Source organism: Zalophus californianus, chromosome 8, assembly GCF_009762305.2.
Source record: "Zalophus californianus isolate mZalCal1 chromosome 8, mZalCal1.pri.v2, whole genome shotgun sequence".
Classification (NCBI taxonomy): domain Eukaryota; kingdom Metazoa; phylum Chordata; class Mammalia; order Carnivora; family Otariidae; genus Zalophus; species Zalophus californianus.
The window spans coordinates 24,148,593-24,172,883 of NC_045602.1; the positions used below are offsets into that span (position 1 = coordinate 24,148,593).

The 24,291-nt window shown below is 50.0% G+C and overlaps 1 protein-coding gene across 1 annotated transcript in view; it reads right to left on the bottom strand.

Moving 5' to 3' along the window:
• The window catches only part of ALK (ALK receptor tyrosine kinase), a 685,531-nt gene that overhangs the window by 114,170 nt on the left and 547,070 nt on the right, over nucleotides 1-24,291 (bottom strand). The window contains exons 6-8 of the mRNA XM_027621933.2: nucleotides 16,554-16,685; nucleotides 9,022-9,153; nucleotides 6,598-6,698 (exon numbers count right to left, since the gene is read on the bottom strand). Coding sequence (XP_027477734.1) covers nucleotides 6,598-6,698; nucleotides 9,022-9,153; nucleotides 16,554-16,685 — 365 coding nt within the window. The remainder of the gene's footprint in view (nucleotides 1-6,597; nucleotides 6,699-9,021; nucleotides 9,154-16,553; nucleotides 16,686-24,291) is intronic.

Sequence of the window (24,291 nt, forward strand, 5' to 3'; positions counted from 1 at the left end):
TCTGTGTCTTAAGGCCACGTGGCCACACTGCCGGCCAGCCATGCATGATCGCAGGCTCCCTCCTCATTTGTGAAAGTGTGACATTATCATCTCTCGGTGTCTGCTGCCGGGGCGGAAGTGGAGAACAGGAACTTCCGCTAGATTGGAAGAGGCCGTTCCCGTCTAGATTGGAAGAGGTGGTGGGGAGAGGAGCTGGTGGGATGGTGGAAGGGGTGAGGGGTCCGTCCATCTCTGGGAGAGCATTAGCTTCCCTGGACCCCAGTCACTGAGCTGGGCAACATCCCCCGTCCCCTCTAGTGCCAGGTCATCCAGGGCAGAGCGGACGTCAAATTCTCTGGACGCAGAACCTCAGAGAGGGCAGCCGCCAGCCTCTGATCGTGGAATCGCCACAGAGTCGGTGATGATAGGAACGGTAGTGGTACAGAAGCAGAAGCCACACGTCCCATTTATTAAGCATCCACTACGTGTCCAGCTCCAGGCTGGGCACTTTATATGCCCACCTACCAGTTTCTCCCGACAGGCCTGTAGAGGCTCCTGAAGCTGAGAAGAGTGAGGTGATCTGCACCAGATCGCCCTGCTACAAAGTGGCAGGACCCCACCAGGGTCTGAGTGGCCTCAAGGAGCTGCTTTCCCCACCACACTACACTTTGTCCTGGGCCTGCGTGACCAGCTGGGTTCCTTTGCACATGGGTGATGTCACGTGTGTTGGGCCGCAGGGCAGGAGGGAGTCCGAGGGGCACTGTGCTTCCTGCGGGGGGCCCGTCATTATGTCTCCCTGGGCAGAGAGTGGGCGATCCAGCTGGACATTACATAGCTAGCACGTTCCGAGGCCTGCCCCAGCTCCCCAAAGGTTCCCAAGCAGGAAGGGGACTGGGGAGAGAACAGAGAGTGGAAAACAACCCTCGGCAAATCCATTTGGCAAGCACTGAGGCCTGGAGCTGTCCAAAGGTGAGCTGGCCTTCCCCGTGAGCATTCTGTCACTGCAGTGGGTGTCATGGCATTTGGCGAGACGGGGGATGGATTCCAGCTCCCACATACCTGACCCAAGGAGCTCGGGCTTGTGGGAGGGGAGCTAGGGCTGATGTCACCCTGGAATGCCCCTAGCGTGGCTCTGGTCCCTATTTACAAGGAGGATTTCTATAGCCACCCTAAGGTGTCTGGGCAGCATTGCCTGGCCACACAAGGGCAGAGGCTGGTCCCAGGTGGAGCCTGGTAAGGACCAGCTTGTCCTTTCACTGGTCAGCAGTCGGCCTGGACGCAGGGCAGGATGAGTGGAGAGAGAGAGAGGAGAAGGTCTCCTTCTCCCCAGATGGGCACGTGTTCTATAGAAGGTGGAATAGATCCAGGAAATGACAACCTTATTCAGGATCAAGACCATGAGGCCTCTTGGAATAGTTTTTCCTTCCTGATTTGCTAAAACAAATGAGACCACGTGGGGTGAAGAATAAGGCACTCACAATGCATACATCACATTGGGGTCCTCTTGGTGAGTAACAATGTCCCATTGGCCACTCAGGAATTAGGTCCAATGACTGGTCTCAGCCTGGGGAGAGGCTAAGTGGGTACCTTGATTGCTACAAAATGGGGCGGTGTCTCCTTCCTGCCTCCAGAGCTGAGGAGTTTGTGGTGGGTGGGCAGGGGCTCTGTTAGGCAAGAGCAATGCCAGTCCTCAGGGATGCTATGCAGGCTCACGGCAGTGCCCCAAAGTGGAGAAGGTAACACCACCCCCCCTGCCCCCCACTCCCGGGGCAGGGCAGTGTGACAGAAAGAGCATGAGGCTCAGACTAAAAGGTCTGGGTTTGCTTTTGATTTTGCATTTACTGGCTGTGCATCTCTGAGTACATTCCTCTCCTGCCTTGCTGAGAAGGGCCGCTCTCACCCCCTGGGCAGCCCTGCATGCGCCCGCACCCAGATCTGCTCCGTAAAGCCAGCAGAGCAGAATGCGCTTGTCAAGGGATTAGTGGGGGCTGCTAAAGGAAGAGTCTTCTCCTTCTGTTTTCTCCTCTACATCAAGCCATCCTATAATAATTAGGATTGCTCATCCTTGTCTTTTGCCTTTCCACGGAGGATTCTGCCACTGAGTTTAATAAACTCTCAAAACAAAACAGAAAAGAATTTCTCTTCATCTTGTCTGAAAGTGCTATTTGTCTGCCCCCCCCCCCCCCCCCCCCGCCCCGGGGAGAGAGTGGGGTCAGCTTACATAAACCCAAACGACATCAGCCATGGCTCATCTTACTTTGTCTTTGAGTTACCCTGAGATGCCGGAGAACACCCTGTCAGCCAGATCCCTGGAAGGATGGGCCCCGTGTCCAGGAATGATCTCCGCCATCCTGAAAAGTCTCACCAAGTCAACCAGAGAGCAATTTGCTGAAAAATTCCCTGGCCTCCAGCCTTCAGGGCCCTGCCTGCCCTAAGGGGGCCCTTCTCAGTGGGGCTTTGCGCAGGGCTTAACAGACGGCAGAAGGCAAGTTCAGATGCCAGACTGCTCTCTCAAGTCCCTCTGGGCCACATTTACTGGTTTTAATGACACTGAATGGAGAGCTCCTTCCCTGCAGGCCAGTTCCCCTGCTGACCGGAGGAGGCCTGCTGGTGGCCTTCTGTCCTCATCTCAGGAGACCCAGGCTAATCGAAGCTGACCCCCTTATCACCACAGGGCTGACATCAGGGGCAGAAAGGCCCCAGGTGTGTTCCAGGGTGCCAGGGGTTATGTCCGTGTGCATGCACATGTATGTGGGGGCAGGGCAGAGGTGGCTTCCGCTGCGGCAAGGTCAGAAAACCAGAAGCTGGGAACTCACCTGCCCTTGGGTGTCATCACCCATCAAGTGGGTCACATCCCACTCCCTGGGCCCCTTTTGTTCCTGCAGCTCGGAGAAGAAAAGCTGCTTATGCTTTGGAGAGAGGGAAAGTGAAGGAGGGAAGTCCACTTTTTCTCTTCCCAGGCCTTGTTCTGTCCTGAGAACACGGTTTAAAATATTCTAGTCACAGGCAGGCTATTCAAATAAAATAGAATTTCAAACCGCACGGGGCTTGTTGAGACATTCAGGCTTCTGGGCTGTGTGAAAGGCAGGGGGAAGGGCGGAGACGGCCCCCCTCCCGACTCTCCCCGTCCTCTTTATTACCAGCAGCTGCAACACTAGACACATCCGAGTATGTCTCCCAGCTAAGGCGGACAGAGCAGGGCTGACGGCGAGCGAGCACACGAAAGCCACAGCAAGACTCCCCTCCCCGGTGGCAACTTTAATTATTTGAACTGGAGCTCCGCAAAATAAAAATAAAAATAAAAATAAAATAAAATCTGAATATTGTAAGTGGCTCTCCAGTTTCCCGCAGAGCAAAGCTTGGGGGAGGCAAAAAAACCAAAAAAAACCAAAAAAACCCAAAAAACCCACAATGCTCTCTGTTGTTTGTGGCTGGGCTAGGCATCGGTCTTTAAATATTCATGCCCTGTATGCAAGTGTGCGGCCATAGGGAGGAGCGGACCGTGCCTGCACGAGGCTGGCCAGAGAGAGGCACGGGGCCAGCGGTGGGGACTGCAGGCATCTGGGGCGGGGGGGTGGGGGCAGGGGGCTGGAGCCGGCGGGCTTCTGGAATACCCGGGAAGCTGCCTGGCACAAAGGCACATCCTGGCTATGTCTCCACGATCGATCGGTGGGCATCTGACCTGCCTTCTACTGTGCTGCTTTCCTGGCCCCTTCTGTCTCCATCGCCTATGCCCTCCCCCCGCCCCCCTGGGTCATTTCTCACCACTTCTGACTCATCTCTCTAAAAGGCAAGTTACATCACAGGTAGTGGCGGAAGACTGCACCGACTCAGAAAGAATTCCCATTACAACTGGCAGGCGCACCTCTGGCCAAGTATTTTCAAGTGTCAATGTGCATCTAAATCGCTGAGAGTGCGGTTTGAAAAATACAGATTCCCAGGCCCCGCCGCTCTGGGGCGTCATCAGGGAGGCCTGGGGTGAGACCTAGGAATCCCCACTCACTGCATTTTCTAAGTGCCGGCAACTGGAGAAACAGAGTCCTACTGGTCAGGTTGTATCTAGATTTTCAAGGAAACGCACAGAAGGCGACGCCAGCTCCCTTTTGGGAATCGGATGATTGTGGGGTTTCTTGAGGGAGCATTTTGAGATATTCTGCAACTACTTCAACTCCCAAGAGTTGGAGGGACCCTAGGGCTCCCAGGACTGGTCTTCGTTAAGAGGAGATGCTCAGTGCTGGGTGTCAGCCCTGGAGCTTGGCCAGCCTCTTGGTCCCTGTGGGCTTGACCCTCATCAGAGACTGTCACCCATCTCTGCCTCGTGTCCCTTCCTGTACCTGTCTCCAAGGCCAACGAAGACCCCTCTCAAGTTGGTGGGGTTTGAAGGCCCTGAGGTAACCCCACACAGTTCACACAGCAATGCACCATCCCCTGTCACCAACGTTCACCGACCTGGGAGGAGGAAATCAACTTGCAGCTTCTGCATTTAGGAGCTGAATAAAATAAATGGCAAGGCTTACAAACCTGGAAGTGCATATTTCTATTTTGGTTATTTATTTTTCTGATGAAAACATTTCCCCCAACACTGGGAATTCAAGACCCATCAGCACTAGATGAATGGTCTGCAAACCTGAACATGAACGAGCTGTGTGCTGAGAATGGAACAGACTCACTGCCTTCCCTTCATTACTCCTGCTGAGCCAAGTTCTGGAAAAGGGCAGGAAATAGCAGACATAGCCCAGAGCAAATTTGACTGGAGGGAAAATAAAACAGGCCAGTAAAACAAAACACCTGTTTAAGCTATTGATCAACCAAAGGTTATCAGGGAAATGATGACGTATTAGAAAAATATCATTTTTAACCTTGACATTTCTTACTCTAAAATTAGGCCCCTGTTAAATCAAGTGAAGAATACATTTAAAAATCAAATGCTTTTAAGGATCCCCCTGACCTCTCAAGAAGGCCAACCGCCTCTCCGCATTTAGATTTTCCTCTTAAGAAGCCTTCCCTCCCAGGAGTCCGCTGGGAGGCACCTCAGAAATTTCAGCGAAGACTGTGTAACCCACCACCTGCATCAGATAACAGAATTTCTCAGATACAGTTCCATGTAATGAACCTATTCATTTGTGCCCTGACTTCTTCCAAAAAGGACTTAAGGTGGCTCACAGAGATATGTAACATCTAGTAAGGTAACATAAACGAACTAGAAGGGGGTGAGAAATTGGCCAAACGTTGGCTTGGAAAATCAAGCCGGGAGTGAGGCTGCCTCGGACTACACATCATGAACCCCTCTTTGCTTACTAAGAGTGGAGCCTCAGACTTAATTTGACCATTCTTCCGATTAAAAGAAAAATTCATTGATACATCTTTTCCATGCTTATTTGTGCTTGCCTGTGAGTTTGTATCTCACAAAAAGCCTGGAGGGCTTGAGTGTAGCTGTGTCCCCGAGCCATCGAAGCCTGTCTCCCTGGGGCTTGGGGGCTCTGCGGAGCCAGCGCAGGGGAAGCGAGCCTGGTCAGTTTCACAGAGTCCACAGCTTGGAAGGAAACGAATTGCTCAGGGGGCACGTAGCTATTCCTGAAACAAAGCCAGGAAGGGATTTCTCCTGTGCGTTTCCAGAAAGAGAGGACTGGCCAAATCTAAAGCCTGTGTTGGCTTTCTACTCAGTGCAAGATGTTGATGGTGGCACAAAGAAGCAGAGTCATGTGAGGCTCCTGGAGAACTTGGAATCTGGTTTTGGCTCATGTCCTTTCCCGCCTTCCCCATTCTCCTTACCTGTTTCCTCAGGGTACCAGGCACTGTTGGCTAAGTACTGTCACACTTACTTTGTGCCAGGAACTGTGATAAGGCCTGAGTACATACTAACCTATTTAATCCTTTCCTCTTTGGGGTAGGCAATCCTATTGTGTCCACTTTCCAGGTGGGAAGACTGAGGCCCTGAGAGGTTATTAACTTCCCAAACAAACTGTACAGCCAATCAGTGGTGGAACCTAGCTTGGACTCAGGCAATTGATTCCAGAGTCCATGAGCTTAATCACTGGGCCATGTTTGGGTTTAAGCACATTTCTTGTCTCTAGAGATTATGACCTTAAGCTAAGAAACATGGCAAGCCCCTCAGTCCACACACTAAAGCTGTTACAGCCATAGGAACCATCCAGGCAAGTGGCTTTGGAGGTACCTTACTGAATGCCACCGATATCTTAGTGAAATTTATGTAGATCAAATTTTTGATGCTCTATAAAATTTGAAATGTATCACAAGAGCTGGATGTTTATAAAAAGGCTTGTGTAGAAAGTCTTTTGTAGATCACTATTACCCTCCCCTGTTATGCCTTGGAAATATTTTCTGGGTTTGCTTCAATCGAGGCCCCACTGCAAAGAGTCCAGTGTAGCTGAGTATGGGTGTTTAAGGTAAGATTCTCCGCAGATGGGACCTCACCGTGTTGGTGCATGCCCTCTGCCTAAAAGATGACCAAAAGGCCATCTTGTCCTCACCCCACCCCCCCGGAGAACAAGCAGCCTACTACCCAGGCTACTTTGCTTATGTTTGGGTTCGGCTGGAAGTGCCCAAGGCGAGGAGTGGGAGGAGCAGTCCAAGAATTAAGGGACTATTGAGACTTGCCTCACATGGAGAGTTCTTCATCGGGGCGGGAAACGTAGCGCTGGTGACTGTAGCACTTCCAGAAGTAGGGACATCAGTGGTGCTGAGCAACAGGGCGTGGCCTAGGGCAGAAAGGAAAAGGGTCAGAAATGCACCATCTTCATGCACTGAAGTGCCTTAGGGTGCAGGGTTAATGGGCTCTGCATCATTCTTCTCTAGACTTGGAACATCTTTGAGGACACAGCTTTCTGGTGTCCAGTGGATAAGGCAGTCTACTTGTCACTGTCAACAAAACTTGGCTCATGCACAGGTCTTCCTTCCAAATGCCCCACAATATCACAGCATCATACATCCCGAGCTACTGCACCCCTGATCTCCCCAAGTCACCAGCTTCAGCCTATAGCCCAGGAGCAGCCTGAAGCAGGCTGGACTCCCCCACCTCTCCCCATTTCCAGTCCTGCCAGCCCTTTGCCCTCCAGTGGTCTCCACGACCTTCACTCTCTTCCACCAGGTCATTCTGTGCCCCATGACCTGACCAGGAAGTCTTATTTCTTGTGTTTTTTCATCGATCTGTCTGCAAACCTGGGAGAACATGAGCCTCCAACCCCACATGGTGGGGAAGAAGCATCTGGAAACATCCAGGAAGTACAGAGTGTTTTGTAGGTGGTCAGTGCCATGGAGATAGGTGTCAGGGTGCTCCCGCAACCTTTTAGGTACGCCACAGAACCCCAGAGAGGACGTTACTCATTCATTTCTGCTCTTCTCTCTTAGCCAAGTCTGTTTTGGGGTTGCTACCAAGTAACAAATTCAAGTGGGTCCAGAGCAGAGTAACCAAGACAAGCCAGAAAGCCTAGAAAGCATGTGGCCCGTCCTTGAGGAAGAATCTGTGACTAGGGAGAGAAGTCCTTCACACAGTGGGTGGGTCACAACCAGTGTCTTCAAATATCTGAGGGGCTGCTTTGGTGAGAGAGGGAATAGTTGAGTTCCAAAGGGCTCCGGGAGACAGAAAGTATGATCCATGAGTAGAATTTACGGAGAGGTGGAACTTATCTCTGGGAAAGGAAAACTGGTCTTTGGTTGCAGCAATCAATGGAAAGGACTCCTTTAGGAGGCTGTGAGGGCCCTGTCACTAGAGGTATTTGGCCAGGGTCAGATGCTTACTTGTTACGGGTGCCATGGGAGGCTACCGAACTGAGAGCAGAGACATGCAGATCATGTCTTGCTTTGAGGCCCATTTCTGTTCTCTTCTCCTCCACAAGGTGCTGAGGATGATGCAGTACGGTGAGGAGGCCGGGAGGAGAAGCAGGAGCTCTGGGGCCTCCTCTGTGCTGAGAGTCTCCTGTGGCTGCAGTAACTCAGCCTGCTTCCTCCCGGGCCAAAGCCAGCTCGCTCAGGTGCAGTTAGCTCTGAGGGCCAAGGACAGGACTGCATGGGCTCTGAGATCTCCAGTGGTGGATCTGGACATTGTCCTCTCTCACACTTTGATCATCATCACTATTATTATTATTAATTCTTAGAGGGATCCATAGGCTGTATGATCTTTGCTTGGAAAGAGAGGGATTTGGTACAAGGGGCTCTAGCTCCACAGAGTAGATAAATGCAGGGGAGAGAAGGGGAGAGAGCCCCTGCCGCTGACACCAGCTCTATCCTGCAGAGAGGTGGGCCACAGGGCCTGCTCAGGCCTAGCTACTGGGTAGAGCCCAAGGCTGGGCCCATGGCTGGGTGGTCCGGCCGCTCCAGCAGCCCAAATTTGGAAGCTGTGCTGGCCTCCCAGGCCCTGCCCCATTCCTCCTCCTTCATTCCATGCCCCAGCCATGTCTCCAGTAGTGTCAGCTCACCCAGGTGTGGGTGGCCATCTCTTGGGTGTGTGAGGCCCTCGTTCCTCTGGCAGGCCAGCAGGAGCAGTGGCAGGATGGGCTCTGGCCCTGGGAAGGTGGAAGTTGCCAGCTTTAGCTGGGCAGGGATGGGAGATATCGCTGAGGAGGCTGGGCTCCAGGGAATGGACCAGATGCGGGGGTAGGTTCCCAGGGCAAGGCCTTGGGCCCAATGACACAAGGCCTCCCTGTATATCAGCCTCCCCATAGAGAGCTAGGGTTTTCCTTACCTCTCAGTGAGTTATGTGCCAGACACAAAGTTGGTTCTCAACAAACACTTAGTGAATGAATGAATGATTACTATTGTTGCCACTCTTATCTTTTAGCCAATCCTTCATCCAGGTTCTCATTTTAGGGAATCAGAGGTGACATCTACCTTGGCCTGATTTAATCATTCTGAAGCCCAGGAAATCTGAAGAGGGAATTGTGAGAGAGCACCCCAGGGCAAGCTCTGTGCAGTCCCCTCACCTTGCCCTGCAGGGATGGGGAGGTCTGGCTATTCTGGGCTAGGGCCCTAAGTCTCTTGTCTGGCCAGACGGGCAGCAGGGGGAAGGGAAGAGAGCAACAGTACCTCGGTGGTCCTGGCCCCGGGCATCCTTCAGGGTCCTGACCTGCCACCGGGGGCTGTGGGGTGCGAGTGTGCCCTGGGTCCAGCCACAGGAGCCATTCTCGAAGTTGCAGTAAAAACCAGCAGGGAGTTTACCTGCAGGGAAAGCACAGGGGCATGGTCATTTCTGGGACTGCTAAAAGCAAAATATGCCAATGTCAAGTAACATTAGCCAGGCATGACCCAAGTATCCTCATCAGCTACAGCTCCCCAGCTGGACTCTTGATGTCTAACGATACTGATGATAATGAAAAGAAGCCCGGGTCCCTAACGTGTACACATGATCTTCAAAAAATAAAATAGTCATAATAATAATAATAGTGTGGTAGCAGGGGAATAACCCAGTTCTATATGTGACAGAGGAGAGCTCAGGAAGGTTAAGCAATCTGACCAAGGTCACACAGCCAGTAGGTAACACAGCCAGGCTTGAACCCTGATCTTCTGCTTCTAAGTCTGTGCTCCTTATTCTGATCCACTGTGAATGTGACCCCAGGAGAAGGCCCTGGAATCCATTTCTGATGGTCGACACAGTGACAAGAACTCGTGGCAGTGGTAGTGTTGGTGGGACTCGGTTGGATCCCTCAGTCGCTCCTGTCTGCAGAGACACATACTGCTCAAGCTTTCTACTTGCCCCCCTTTATCTCCCACCTCCCTTCCAGTGAAAGGAAGCCACGTGAGTAGCTCTGGCTTCACGAAATGTGAGTGGAAGCAATGTGTGTCGCTTCTGGATTGAGGCTGCAGAGAGCCCCTGTGCAATTCTTCAGTCTCTCTCCCTGCTGAAGCGGCCAAGGGGAGCTCTTATTCCTGAGACCGCTGCCGTCTGACAGTGGGCCACCCCCCGCTTCAGTGCGCAGGTACTCTAAATGTTATGTTAAGCCCCTGAAATTTGGGGATGGCTTATTACTGTTCTAACCTACCTTATCCTGGCTGAGCAATGCCAGCCACGGGGCCCCTTTATATCATCTGTTGGCTCAGCATAAAGGGCCCCGTTACCCTTTTCTCTACATCAGGCTGACCTCGGGTCCCATTGAAAAGGCCACAATCAGCTTTATGACCATATATTTTCCAAGTGCCTGCAGAAGGAGAAGGAAAGGAGAAGAGGGTCCAAGAGAGCTTACTCTCTGTGGCTTGCTCAGAGAATGGCTGCAGGGAAGGCACCCAGCCCTGAGGAGCTAGTGGGCCATTCCAGGCTATTCCGACAGCACCAACAGCCCCAGGCCAGGCTGGGGAGAAGCAGCAGGACTATGTCTCTGAGCAGGAGGAAAGGCGCTCTAGCTGGACCCACCACTCTCTGCGTCCTTCCTCTGTCTCAGCCTTCCCGGCAATGGCAGGCTGACAAAGAGGGTCCTAACGCTTCCTGGCTATGACAGCACCTTAGTGAATTATTACTCATTTCCCCCTGATTCTTGTGCATTTCACACAGAGGCGGAATTATAAATTAAAACCGGCTGTCACTGACTTTGAACATCTCTTCCCATTTATACCCCCCTGAAGAAATCATTTCCCCCCCAAGCCCCGCATGTTCCTCTGATTAAAAATCCAAAAGCTAAGGAGATCTTTCTGTTTTATTTTTTATGCCCCCTCAAGGGACCCCACATCCACTTCTTTTGCAAAAACTAACTGGTAGCTGGAAGTGACCTTCCATGAAGTGTCCTTTACAGGTGTGCTTTAAACCAGGGACCATGATGGAAGATTCTAGCAGGCAATGGCTCCTGGTAGAAGGAGGAGGCAGGGCTGGGTTGAAGCCTTCACAGCTTATCACTCCCTCCTTCCCCTTTTAGGAGGCAAAGACTGAGAAGTTAGCCTCAACAGTCCTGGAATTTGGACACCTGGAGGTAGCCCTAACCTGCTGCTTTCTGCTGTGTGACTCTAGGCAAGTCACTTTCCCTCAGAGATGTAGCTCCGTCATTTGTAAAATGGGGCAATATTAGTGTCTACTTCACAGGGCTGTTTTGAGGGTCAAATACAGCAGAGAGTGTGGAGTTTTGTAAGCAGACAGTTGAGGGAAATACAGGATGGTGGTGGCATTATGAATCATCGATAATTCCCGGACTCATCAGAGGATGAACTGAAACAGCCAACACTGCCCTGGGGGCCGAGACAGAGCCCTCGGCTGCCTCTCTGGAAATGCCCATGGTAGTTCTGCCCAAGCCTTCCCCCTGGGACAGGAACGAGGAAAGCCAGTGGTGTTCTCCACCTTCTGGAAGCCCATCGTTGTGCTGGCTTTGCCTAAGATCCAGGGTGAGCTGGGATGGGGAGCCCCTTTCTTTTTGGCTGCTTGAATAAAGGGGGAGGAGAGAGGTGAACTAGTTGGGTCAATGGACAATTTCTGGGATCCTGAAAGCCTTGCAGGATGGGAGGGGGCGCAGGAGGAGAGGATTGCTACTCTTGCCAACACAGCCTGTGTGTGCTCAGTGAGAAGCTACTCCTAAGGAAGCTGGTGGGGTGGGGGGTGTCCTAACGAAGACCCTTGATGGATTAGGGCCAGGTTTGGGACATTGCTGCCAGGGACAGTGGCTGCGCACAACATTGGCGTGCAGAGTTGAGTCCAGTGGTTTCAACTCCTTCTTTGATCATGCCTTTCTCCTCTCATTTACCCCAAGAGCCTACTTAGGGCTCAGCGCGCTGTAGGACCAAAATACTTATTTGCTGAATGAAACAGGCGTGGGTTCAGTCATCTAACCCCTTGCTACTCCAAATGTGGTGCAGGGACTAGCCACACCCACCTCACCATCACTGGTGAAACTGCTAGAAGTGCAGACTCTCAGGCCACCTCCCCCATAACTACCTGCTGAGTGAGAATCTGCATTTCTAACATTTTCCAGGCGGTTCCTAGGCACGGTAGTGGCCACCGAGAAACACTGTCCTAACTGATCCTCTTACTTCGTTGGCTGGATGGCCAAATCAGCCTGCGTGGGGGTCAATCAATCCTGCAACATTTGGCAATTATGACAACTGATTCCACTGTAAGAGAGACAAATTGGGAGAGTCACAAAGATGTGGCCTCAGCAGGGGCTGCAGGAAGCTGCCAAGTATAAACTCTAGGCCAAATGACACTACTTCTTTTCCTTCCTGTGTGACAGCTCTGTTAACATTTTTGATAAATAGGTGTTATACATTTCCTTGAAAATATAGAGTCATGGGAAAAAATGCTAGAAGAAATACATCACCATATTATGGTTATCTCTGAATGTCTGAGAGGGAGGATGACAGGTGATAGTTATTTTCTCCTGTGTACTTTTCTAGATTTTCCAAATATTTTATAGGCAATATGTTTTATTTTACAATAAAGAGATAAATTTTAAAAAACTGTTTGTTTGTGTGCTTTTTTTTTTTTTTTTTTTGGCCTGGCAGAAAGAGTGTCTCCACCAAACAGACGAGATTAGTGAGTACGGGGAGGGGAAGCGAAGTGCCTGGATTGCACAGCGAGTCAATGACCTATCAGGGGAGGAAGCGGAGACACCTGACCATTTTCTGGGGAGTCACATGCCATTGAGGCCATGGCTTGACACACAGGAAACCCTGAAAATACCCTTTGATGGGCTCCAGCATTCTGGGATATCTCACTGGGATCAGCAATGTTGAAGGGGAGAGAGGGAAGGAAGATGGGGTGAGGTGTGTGGCTTGGAGGATGCGATGTGAATGGACACATTCATGCTTGGATACAGGAGGGCAAGGGCAATGCCACCTCCATTTCAGGTACCCTACTTGTCCTGGCTTGAAATGGTGCTCAGGATTGAGTCTGATAATCTGCATGAAGCTGTGTGTGGACTTCCTTCGGAGCAAGTATGGGGAGTTAAGGCTGGGAGTTGATGGGATACAACCTACTTTCCCCTCCAAATTCCACCCATGGAGGGGCTTAGTGGACTACCCTGACCAGAGATTAGTGACCCTCACTCATGGGGGTTCCTTAGAATGGGACATTCCCAACAAGGCTTGGGTGACCACCTGCTCAGAGAAGACATTCTAACAGGTTCCAGAGCATCTGGGAAGGACCAGGTGATGTCAAGACCATTGTCCTAAATGCATCACAAACATCAACATATCAGTGGGCATCATGTTATAGGTTATATATTACATGTGAGGAAAGAGGCCCAGAGGCTGAAGACAAATGATCTGAGCCCCTTCTCCCCGCAGAGGAATGTTGTGACAGAGCTCTGGACCTTCCTTGACTTTTCCCTTCCTCCCCTTCTTCCTGGGTAGATACGTAGCTAGTGTTGTGCTTGGCACAACCAACCACTAGAAACTGATATAACAAGTGAGTCTGACTCGCAGTGCTTCAGGTTGGGTCTGAACTGCTGCTCAACCACTGGTTAACAATTTCATGGACTTTAGGTTCCTCATCTCTAAGATGGGTATAATAGCATCACATAGGATTATTTTGAGCACAAAATAAGTTCAAACATGAAAAGTATTTGGACAGTTCCTGGCACACAGTAAATGCTCAATAAATGTTAACCATCATCATCATCACTGTCATTATTATCTTCTTCTTTATGGGGATGTTTTCTAGAACCAACATCAGTGTGATAGGGAAAACTGCAATGATGCTAGACAGAATGGGGCATGCTAAAGAGGAAAAGGATATTTGCTGAGAGTACTGCCAAGATCAGAGTAGTGAGACTGGTATAACCCTCCTTCTGAATTGAATTTCTCCTCCTAGCAACTGATTTCTATAGCAAAGAACTCCGTGGGGGCGTTCTCCAGGGTGGAGCTGTCATTCTGAGAGCTGGTCAGAGCAGCTTTTCAAGTGTGGCTGGAAAGGCCTCTGGGCTCCTGGAAGCTGCCCTCCATAGGGGAGACAGGCTATCCTCAAGCTTGGAGTTGGCCCTGGAAATCCATTAATGCCAGCCCCAGAATGGTAAGAAAATGCCCTGAGCCCACAGTAATGGGCTGGATCCCACAGACTCAGGGCTGTAATCATGGCTCTGTTCCTGACAGAGGTGTGACCCCAAACAAATCAATTACCTTCTCTGTGCTTTCATTTCCCCAATTGTAAATCAGGGCATGGCCAGCCTGACCTGTGTCCAAGCTGGGAAGTGGGTATCAAAAAACTTTAAAAAGGCAAAACCAAAATCACACAGCTCAGATGCACTGCTGGAAATACTGCAGGGACCAATAACTAGAGAGACACACACAAAACCCTGCCCGGGGCAACATGGGTGGGCTGGCTTCATTTTGGTCCACGTGTATAGTGAGAGCTTTGTGAGAAAGGCCGGGAACAGTGTGGGATAAACAAAGGGCTTACCTGCAAGTCTTTGCTGAGTTTTATCGAAACAACCACAATCCCATCATGATTGGAAAAGTTCACTGGAAAGTTTTATATAAAAAGGAAGTTTTTCAAATTGAAAAATGGGTTTTCTTTATTACTTCATTTAAAAGAGAATAAATAAAACCTTTTCACCTCCCCCCCAAGGGAAAAATCTGTCTTCTAGATGATGTGGGGGTTACCGTTAACTTCTTAAAGCCATTTTGCAGGCCACAAGGTCTTAGGGCCAGTGTATCTGAGAGGTTGAGGCATTTGCTTCTGTGTCTGGGCCCACAGCACCCCAGGGACACATCTGCCATATCTGGTCCCTGCTGGGACTCTGTGGTCCCACTCCCTGCCCCTATGCTGGATTTTCAGCACTCTGAAGACAGAGGCTGTGTTATTTATCTCTGCTGTAGGCTCTAGTACATTTTCTAGCTCATAATATATGGGTTTTATAAGTGTTTGTGGTTCCCCTGGCATACACGTGTATACTCTGAGCCAGACAGCTGCTGAGAACACCAGATTCAGGTGGAGTGAGCACCAGCCTGGGAGTCTAACTCTGTCCCCAACTACCACTGAGACCTCAGCAATTTGTTTTTGTCTATGGGGACAAATTTCCCTACATTTAGTCATTTTAAATCAACAAATAGTTAGTGACCCCCTAGGCTGTGCCAGGAGATACTGGTCTGGGGGAGAGTACCAGATTCAGTCAGCCCACAGCAAAAATCAAAAGACATCACAATAAGTGTTGACAAGGTTGTAGGGAAACTAGAAGCTTTTACATTACCGGTGGAATGTCAGGTGGTATAACTACTTTGGAAAACAGCCTAGAAGTTTTTAAAAGTGTCAAATACAGAGATGACCCAGCTATTTACTCCTAGGTAGATGCTCAGGAGAAATGAAAACATCTGTTCATCCAAAAACATGTACACGAATGTTCAAAGCGGCATAATTTGTAATAGCCAGAAAGTAGAAGCAACTCAAATGTGCATCAACTGATGAATAGATGGACAAATGTGCTATTAGCCATACAATGAAATAGTATTTGGCACTAAAAAGGAATGAAGTACTTACACATGACAAGCAGGAATGGGCCTTGAAAACATTATGCCAAGTGTAAGAGGTTAACCACAAAAGAGTATGTATCGTATGATTCCATTTATATGAAATGCCCCAAATAGACAAATCTATAGAAACAGGAAGTAGATTAGGGGGTGCTTAGGGCTAGTGGGTCGTGGGGGGAGTAGGGGAGGCGAGATTGGAGGAAATGAAGAAAGGTTGCTAGCGGTTAACTTTGGAGTGATAAAAATGTTCTAAAATCAGATTGTGGTGATGGTGGCACAGCCCTGTGACCATACGAAAAAATACTGAAAGGTGTACTTTAAATGGGTGAATTGTATGGAATATGAATTATATTTCTAAAAAGCTGTTAATAAAAAATAATGGATGGATGCACCAAATTGGGGGGGCATCCAGAGGAAGAAGAACCGACTGTACTTATTGGGGTGATACTTGTGGGAATGTGATTAGAGGAGTCTCTCCAGAAGGATTGACTCTGGAAGTGAGTCTTTTTCTTTTTTTTAAGATTTTATTTTCTATTTCTTTGAGAGAGAGAGAGTGTGAGAGAGAAAGAGCATGAGCAGGCGGAGGGGTAGAGGGGAGGAAGAAGCTCACCCCCCGCTGATCAGGAGCCTGATGTGGGGCGCGATCCTAGGACCCTGGGATCATGACCTGACCTGAGGGAGATGTTTAACCGACTGAGCCACCCAGGTGCCCTGGATGTGAGTCTTGGAGGAGCAGACATGACCGGAGAAGGAAAGGGCCTCCTGGGCCAGGGGTACTGCCTGAGCAAAGCCACAGAGAAGCGGTCTGATCCAGCTGGCTGGGGTACATGGAAGCTTGGGCGGATGCCCGGGCCGGGTGGGCGGTGGAAGAGACAGCCTGAAGAGGGCAGGGAGTCTGGGCGCAGAGGGCTTCTAATGTCAGGTTCCTGAGTTAGGCTTTACCCTGCACATCTTCTCTGTGCCATGAGGTTGCTGACAGCATAACTTACAAGACCTTGTTTGGTTCTTAACTTAGCTCCTTCTCTTGAAGACTGTGTAGCTTTTGGAAGTCACCACTGAGAGGACACGAGTGGCACTGGACGTGAGGAAGGGTGTCCAAGCTCACGTGCCTGGGGTGATGGGGGCAGGGGGCTGAAGGCATGGGCTGGGCTGGGGCGGGTGGTGCAGCCCCATCTACTCACTGCACAGCTGGTCCTCATCTTCTCCGTGGGCGCAGTCCTGGTGGAAGTCGCAGGCCTGCCCGAGCTGGAGGACGGTCCCGTTCCAGCAGGTGAAGGAACTCTGCAAGGCCATCTTGGAGCCAGGAGATGTTCCTGGAGAACACAGAGAGACACACGCCCTTGGTCAGTTTGGGTGGCCCTGTGGGAAGGCTCAGCAACAGCATCGCTCTGCCCTGTCGCATCCCACTGGGATGCCCACATCTCAATCTGGTTACACGCAGGGCCAACACCAGGAGGCTGAGGATGTCAGCCTTAACACCCCATCCCCTAGCCCCTGGGGGGATCCTCACTTTCTAGTGATGGTGACTAGCAGAGTGGCCCCAGGTTTGGTCCATGTGCCCTCAACACTCTGGGGTCCTCGACCCCTGGTTTCAATGTGCCAGGTAGAGAGTCTGTGGGTGGAGACAGCTCGACCTGCAAGGTCAGATTTGAAGCCTATCTGGTCCAATGTATCACCCACATGTTCTTGACCCCAACTTCACCATTGGAATGATGCTAGAAGCATGCAGCACTTTCTAGTGTTGGACCAGCTGTGTGAAGCTGACCTTATCCCTTCTCTATCTGGCCCCCTGTGTCCCCATCCCTGAAAGGAGGGATTCTGATGATATTTCTAAGGTCCATTCCGGAATTTTTACATAAATCATAAATCTCACATAAATCATATTATTCAGTGGCAGAAGGGAGAAGGAGCAGTTTATCATGAACATATTAGCAGTTATTTCTGTATCAAGAACAATGGGTTATGGTAATGAATTAACCCGTGACCCCAGAGGGCCAGGCTTAAGTTGGCCTGCACCAGCCTGCCCTTCTAAATGGGGGCTTTTGCCTGGAGCTCACCTAGCAAGGGCCTGGTTTGTGTTTCTGAGTGTGACTCCTGCCCTCTAGCTCTTGGTTTGTATTGGATGGGGGAGATTTTGGCTCCTGTGGAGATGAGCAGGCAGGGCCCACCTGGGTCAACGCCCCCAAGTCTGGTGGCTTTGCATTCTGTCCTCTTTTCTAGCTCCCTCCCCATGATGGCTGGTGCTTCCGCAGTCTCCCCATCCCCACCCCACCCTCTCAATGCTCAGCTGGGTGGGCAAGAGGGTGAACCAGGACCCCCACTTGGCCGAGTCCCACAGTCTCTCTGAGCTTCACATAAGGGGTGGACTTCTCCAACCCTGGCTGTGAGAGTAGACTCCTCTTTATTAGATTTTATTTCAGTAAAGCCTCCCAGCTGATTGTGATGTGGGACCCTGCAGGTTAGATCATCTTTACTATCTGAAATGCCATGATTTTCTGGCTCATTTGTTCCCACTGAAACTATCATCAAGTCCAGGTTGTTTGCTTCTAGAATCCTCTGCGTACCTCAGCACATCTGTCAAGAGGCTAGGCAAGTCTTAACAGTGCCCATTTCCTGAGTGGGGAAAATGAGTCAGTGCAGTGAAGTGACTTCTCTAAGGCTGGTAAGTGGGTTGCAGGCCCACCCTGTCAGACTACAAAGCTGCTCTCTCCATGTCACAGAAGGGGAGCGCTGGAAGTGGCCTTGGGGCCTCTTTTGCAGACTAGTCTAGATAAGGCTCAATTTGTTAGTGGCTAGCACATGCTACCACCGTTGTCAGATGGGCCCCCGGCCTGGCTGGGGGTTCTCTGTAACTGCTGGGCATGGGAAACACAGGCCCTGCTTCCTTCAGGGGATCACATCAAAACTCTTCAACCTGCTCTTCAAGGTCCTCTGTGCTCTGCTCCCCAATTTCCTTTCCTGTCTCACCTCGCTCTGTCTCTCCTACAGACTTTTGCTCGAGCCTCTTTGGGTGTTGGTTCCATGGTTTCGTGCCCCCTAGCTCTAGAACATGTGTGCACGGCCCCATCTTCTTCCCCACGTCGCTGGAGTGTCTGTGTGTTGTCCCTCCAGCCCTCGCCAGTGCCTGGCCCCAGGAGTGTTCGTGAAGAGCCTGCACATTAGGTTACCTGCCTGCAGTAACCCCCAGAATAATGGCTCCCCAGATAGCCATATCCGAATCCCCAACACCTGTGAATATTACTTTATGTGGCAAAAGGGACTTGGTGATGTGACTAAGTTAAGGGTCTGTAGATGGGGAAAGTACCCGGATTACCCAGGTGTGATCACAAGGGTTCTTAGAAGAAGGTGGCAAGAAAGTCACGGGAAGAAGCAGGAGATGTGACCATGGAAGCAAGTCTGGAGAACTGTGAGGAAGGCGTCATGAGCCAGGGAATGCCGGCAGCTTCTAGAAGCCAGAAAAGGTGAGAAAACCGTATCTCCCTTGGAGCCTCCAGAAGGAGCTGGCCCTTCCTCTAACTTGACTTGAGCCCAGTGAAACTGATTTCGGGCTTCCGCCCTTCAGAACCAGAAGAGAATAAATAGGTGTAGTTTTAAGCCACTAGGTTTGTGGTGGTCTGTTACAGTGGCCTCAGGAGGCAAATACACCAGCTAACCCCGACGCCAGATGCAGTCACGGGCTCAGTCAGCTGAGGCCCCGCATGGCTTTAGATCAACTACTCTGTTCCTTAGCTTGTTTTGTGTTTCTTGGTTCCCTGGACTAGACATCTCTGCCTTTCCTCCTCACACAGAAGGAGAAACACCACCCTCTCCATCTCTGTGCCTTGAGCACAGAGACAATATTCCCTCCAAATCCCTTCCCGATCCAAGTGCAGGGGACTGCACAATGGAAAGCCAGCCCGCCCCTCTCAGTTCCAAATATTCAGCTCTCAGGATCAAAATACAGAAGGAACGATAGGAGACACGATGCTCATTTTCAAAGGTAAAATGCCAAATTCATTTTATCGCTTTAACTCTGCACAGGAATTTCCCACTTGTCTGTCATGGCGTCTCGGAAGCTGGGCAACACGGTGCTTCTAAGGAACAGGTGCTGGTCCCCAGAAAGTGCAGTCTCCCCGCTGGCAGAGCTGGAGGAGGGGTGTCCTCCCTGAAGCCCTGATGGAGGCCGACTGGCTGGGGGCGGCTGTGGTCTTTGTCCCTGGAAGCAGGGGCCCAGCAAGGACACCTGGCATCCAATATGGTGCACCAGCTCCTTGCCAAGTACAGTGCCAGGCATTTCACCTGCTTGTGCACTAAACCTTATAGCCACCAGAACAGGGCAGCTCTGTCCTTCCCACTTAAGAGGGGGGAGTCCCAACTAAGGGAGGGTGAGGGGCAGTGGCAGGCAAGTGGCCTCCAGATGGGCTCTGCTCCTGAGGGCAGACTGGTGTGTGCACCGTAGCCGGCAGGCCCTGCCTGCTTGCGACGCTGCCTGTCCTCTCTAACCCTCCTTCAGCGCAAGCACATTTAGGATAATAAGAAAAATTCTCCTTCATCTTGTTTGGTGATTTCCCAGTTTCCCAAACATTCTCTTCTTATGCCCTCTATGGGACCATCACATAATGAGGACCTTATTCCCTTCACTCCCAGCACTACCAAAGACAACATCAGGGAAATAAAAAAAAATCTGTGAAGTCTTCTTCCACCTGTGGGACAAATGAAAATCGTGTCATGTTTGAGTCACACCTTGTGATTAGGCCTTACGTTTCACTGAGTGTTTTCCGTGAGCATGTGCGTGATTCACGCACCCATTACTTGTCATTCCCTGAATATGTCTCCTAGTTTCTTTTACCTTCCTTCATTTGAAAAATATAGGCCTATTGTCGAAAGCTTGAAACCAGGGTAAAAAGAAACAAAAACAATGCCCAGAATTCCACCGCCCAGAGGCCAGCATTTTTAACATCTTGGTAGGTTTCTCATTAATGTTTTTGGCCGATGCTTTCCAAGTGTGTATAGTTGTGTCATATGTATATAGGCCTTAAAATAATTAGGGTTATATCATAAGCTTTTCCCAGGCTTTAAAAATTCCCCAAAGGAAAAAAAATTCCCCGTAAGGACACTTTTTAATGGCTATGATCTTTCATAATATGTGCCATCATTTATTTAAACATTATTCAATGACTGGATTGTTAGGCTGTTTATAATAACACTTTGAAGAATATCTTTGAGCATAAACCTTTGCCCACATTTCAGATTATTTTCAAAGGATAGATTCCCAGAAGTGGAATCACTGAACCAAAGAGTATAAACATTTTAAAGGCCCTTGATACATATTGCCAAATTGTTTTCTAGAAGTTAATCCAATTTACACTCTCACCAGCTGTGTTCATACACGCACGCCCCTCTTACTACATCCTGGCCAACCCTGAATATTATCATGGTTTTTATTTTTAACTCAAAGTATTTCCCTGCTGTTTTATTTGTATTTCTTTGATAGTTAGGCTGGATATTTTCCCGCACGTTACTAGCTTTATTTTACTCTTTTAGGGACTTGTCCACTTCCTTTTGCCAATTTATCTGTTGGGTTCTTCATGCCTTCCTGTTGAAGTGTATGAGATTATTGATAAGGATGTGAAATATTTGGTTATATGTTTGACAATTTTCCCCAGTGTGTATTTTCATTCTGTCTATAATGCATCTTGATATGCAGGAGTTCTAAACTTGCATGTCATCCAAAACTATCCATAGCTTCTTTGGTGATCGATTGTCTTTTATGCTTCCAGAGTTTCTTCCATGTGGGGTTGGTAGGCAGTGCGTGGGTCAACCTTGGTAGTCATAGGGTTGTCCTGTCATTGCTAAGGCTGCTTGGCATTTGGGAACATCTTCCGCCAACTCCCCATTTTGCAGTAATGGGGATCTAGATCTCCCCAGCTCATCTGTGACATTTTCATGGAGTGCCCCATTCTCTCCCTTCCATGAACTGTCCTTTCACTTGGGCTTCTTGTTTGAACGTGGCAGACATTCTGCTTGATGTTGTAACTAGCTGTTTGTATGCCTGTCTTCTTCAGCAAACTGTAAGTGACTTGAAGGGAGGTATGAAGTCTTATCTGCATGAGTCTCCAACAGCGCCTTCCACAGAGATCTCCCCACCCCAGTATTGGGGATTTGAACTGAAACGATGTATTATGGGTGGGAAGTAGCTTGCCTTCATTTTATAGTGGAGAATACAAAGTTTCGGAGTGCTTACATGGCTCTCCCGGGGCTTTGACACCTTGTTCTCTGTCTCTTGTACTGTGTCTGTCTGTGGGATCCCCCTGGGTGATGGGGGTCCTCAGGAATGGTGACAGTGGGTACAGAAGGGCAGGAAGTCAGTATCCCTCCCCTGCGACCATAAACCTCACCAAAGGAGGGGTCCGGTAGCTGGAAGGGAGTGCTGCTTTCACTCTCTGGAGGCCACAGAGTTTATCCCCAGGAGCCCCCTGCTGCACAGCTGCAGCCCAGAGAAGCTCTCTCCTTCAGCCCCTGCTCTACCAACTCCTCCGCACCCCCCTCCCCTGGCTGGAGACTTCCAGGCTCCCTGACATTGCCTCCTCCCCTGTACCACGGGGAACTTTATGCCTGTGAGAGATTCAATTAGATGGACGCCCGGCACTCTGATCTCTACTGCCAGCCCAAACTCAAAACTAATGAGGCGCAACAGAAAACAACTGCTCTGTCTTCCCAAGTTCTTCTCTTTATGGGGCCCATAAATTCCAAGGAGTAAAGTACCCCTGGGGAATGGTTTTAATCAAGGGGTTGAGTTTCCTAACAGCATCCCCTCGGTGGCTGTCAAGTGGTTGTTCCAGCTTGTGTGGTAGGGTAACGCGAGGTCCGGGATGGTCAGAGCCTGCTTCAGAGCATGAGGAAGACACTTCCTGTTGGCGCTTCCCGATCACTTCTGGTCACGGTGCCAGTGACTCCTGGTAACCACCAAAATGCCAAATGCCCGAGTCACAGAAAGATTATGGAGAGCTGAGATCAACTCTGGGGAGAGCTGGTGCTCAGGGATCTTTCGTTAATAAGGGTCTTCTCCTCTGGGAATTTATTTATTACCTTCGAAAAGGCAGTTCTTCCCAGAATAACATCTCAGGCACTAGGGAGAGTAAACTGTCATCATTCCTTACCCTTGGAGAGCATTTTAACACCTTACCATGTTCCTTCCTAATCCTTCTTTGCGTGAACCTCAGAAACAACTGGTAGGACATTTATTCTTATCCCCATCTGGTTAATCAAAAGACTGAGGATTTGAGAGATTAAATAATGTAGAGGGAAATGATTTTTAAACAGTAAGGCACAACAAAATGCAACCAGTTCCTTGCGAGGTGCCTTGCCAGAGGTCTCAGCAGCAAGCAAATCACAGGGGAAGGGCCCCGATCCGGGTCACGCGGTCCCAGGTGGAATCCATCTCCCAGGATGCAGATTACATCACCTTCTGGAGCCGCTCCCTGACTGCCCGTGGGAGTCACTCGGGAAGTTAGAAATACTGTCGATGATCTGGCTGGATCAGTGACATCAGTCCCTCTGGAGGAGGCGCCCTTGGCTCTGGTGATTTTTAGAAGCTTCCTGGGTGATTCTCATGCACATAGGGTTGAGAACCACTTGCCTGGAGGGCTGGAGGATCTGTGTGTCTTAGGTGGGTCCTGTACCTCCATGGTTCTCCAGGGTGCCCTGGTAAAGTGAGAGTGTAACTTCAACCTCCAAGACCCCTTCCATCCTCGACATCCTGATTCTGGGCTTCTGGCAATGGTTGGCGGCGGCTCTATGTTCCTAAGTTGATTTGGTAGAGTTGGTGCGATTTTTATTAATGTTGACCACTTAATGACTTTCCCCTGAAGCCTGCTGCCCTGCTATGCATCTTAACTGAGCCACTCACTTGCCCAGCAAGCTTCCCTTAGTTACCTCATGTTGGCTTTTCCTGTCTCGGTCATCTGTCATTGGCACCCTGGAACATCTCTCCTGAAACAACAAACAGCATGCCACATTTGTTTGGCCATTTCTCTCCTCTGTGGATGCAGTAGAAATGAGTTTGGATCTGCACTGGAGACACGTGTGCCCCGGGTCAGGTTACATGAGGCGCTCTTCTGCCCCATGGGGGACTTGGGGGGTTCGCTCCCTGGGAATGACTCCTCTTCCCTAATTGTGCATTCAAAACAGAAACCCACACCTGCTCTCCTCCTTCAGTCACGTCTTGGAGATTTGATGCTTTGAAATGGACACAACTCTCTTAACTCAAATTTCTTTTTAAAATGAATGTCAAATTTTAGGGTGCTTAATTAATTTTTAATTAATGTGATTTATGTGGCATTTAAAAAGGCACATTTGTATCAGCTTTCAGGCCTCTCCCACCTGCTTGCTCTTGCCTAACGGATGCCACTCATTAAAGGGGGAAAATTGAGTGCTGTGTCAGCGAGAAGGGGGTCTTGCTTTTAAATTAAAAAGAAGGGGAGATGGCTTGTGGGAGGAGGCTGGCTTCCAGAGGGTGGGGAGGTCAGGAGCCAGGCTACAGCTGGAGCCCAGAGGTGGTACCCAGCTCCCACCTCCTGGTGGAATCTTCACGTTTTCCAGGACAAGGAGAATCAAGTGCTCAAGGGGAAAGAAGCCCAGAGATGTGAAAATGGATGGTGGCATGGTGAGGGTGTAGTCAGACAATGTGCATAGACTAATAGCTGCCACCACCACACTGGCATTAATGGGGATGTTAGAAGGCCTGTGAACTGTGTAAATTAAGCCTGGCAGAGACCAGTCCTGCTGAGGACTTCGGGCCTTATAAATTGTAGTTGGACAACCTCATTAAAGAACTGGCATCTGGGGTTCCTACCCAAAAGGCAAACTGGCAAGGAGAGGGCCTGGGTATGGAGGACCCCAGTGGGCTGGGTAAGAAAGCACCGTGCTGGGAGCCAGGAG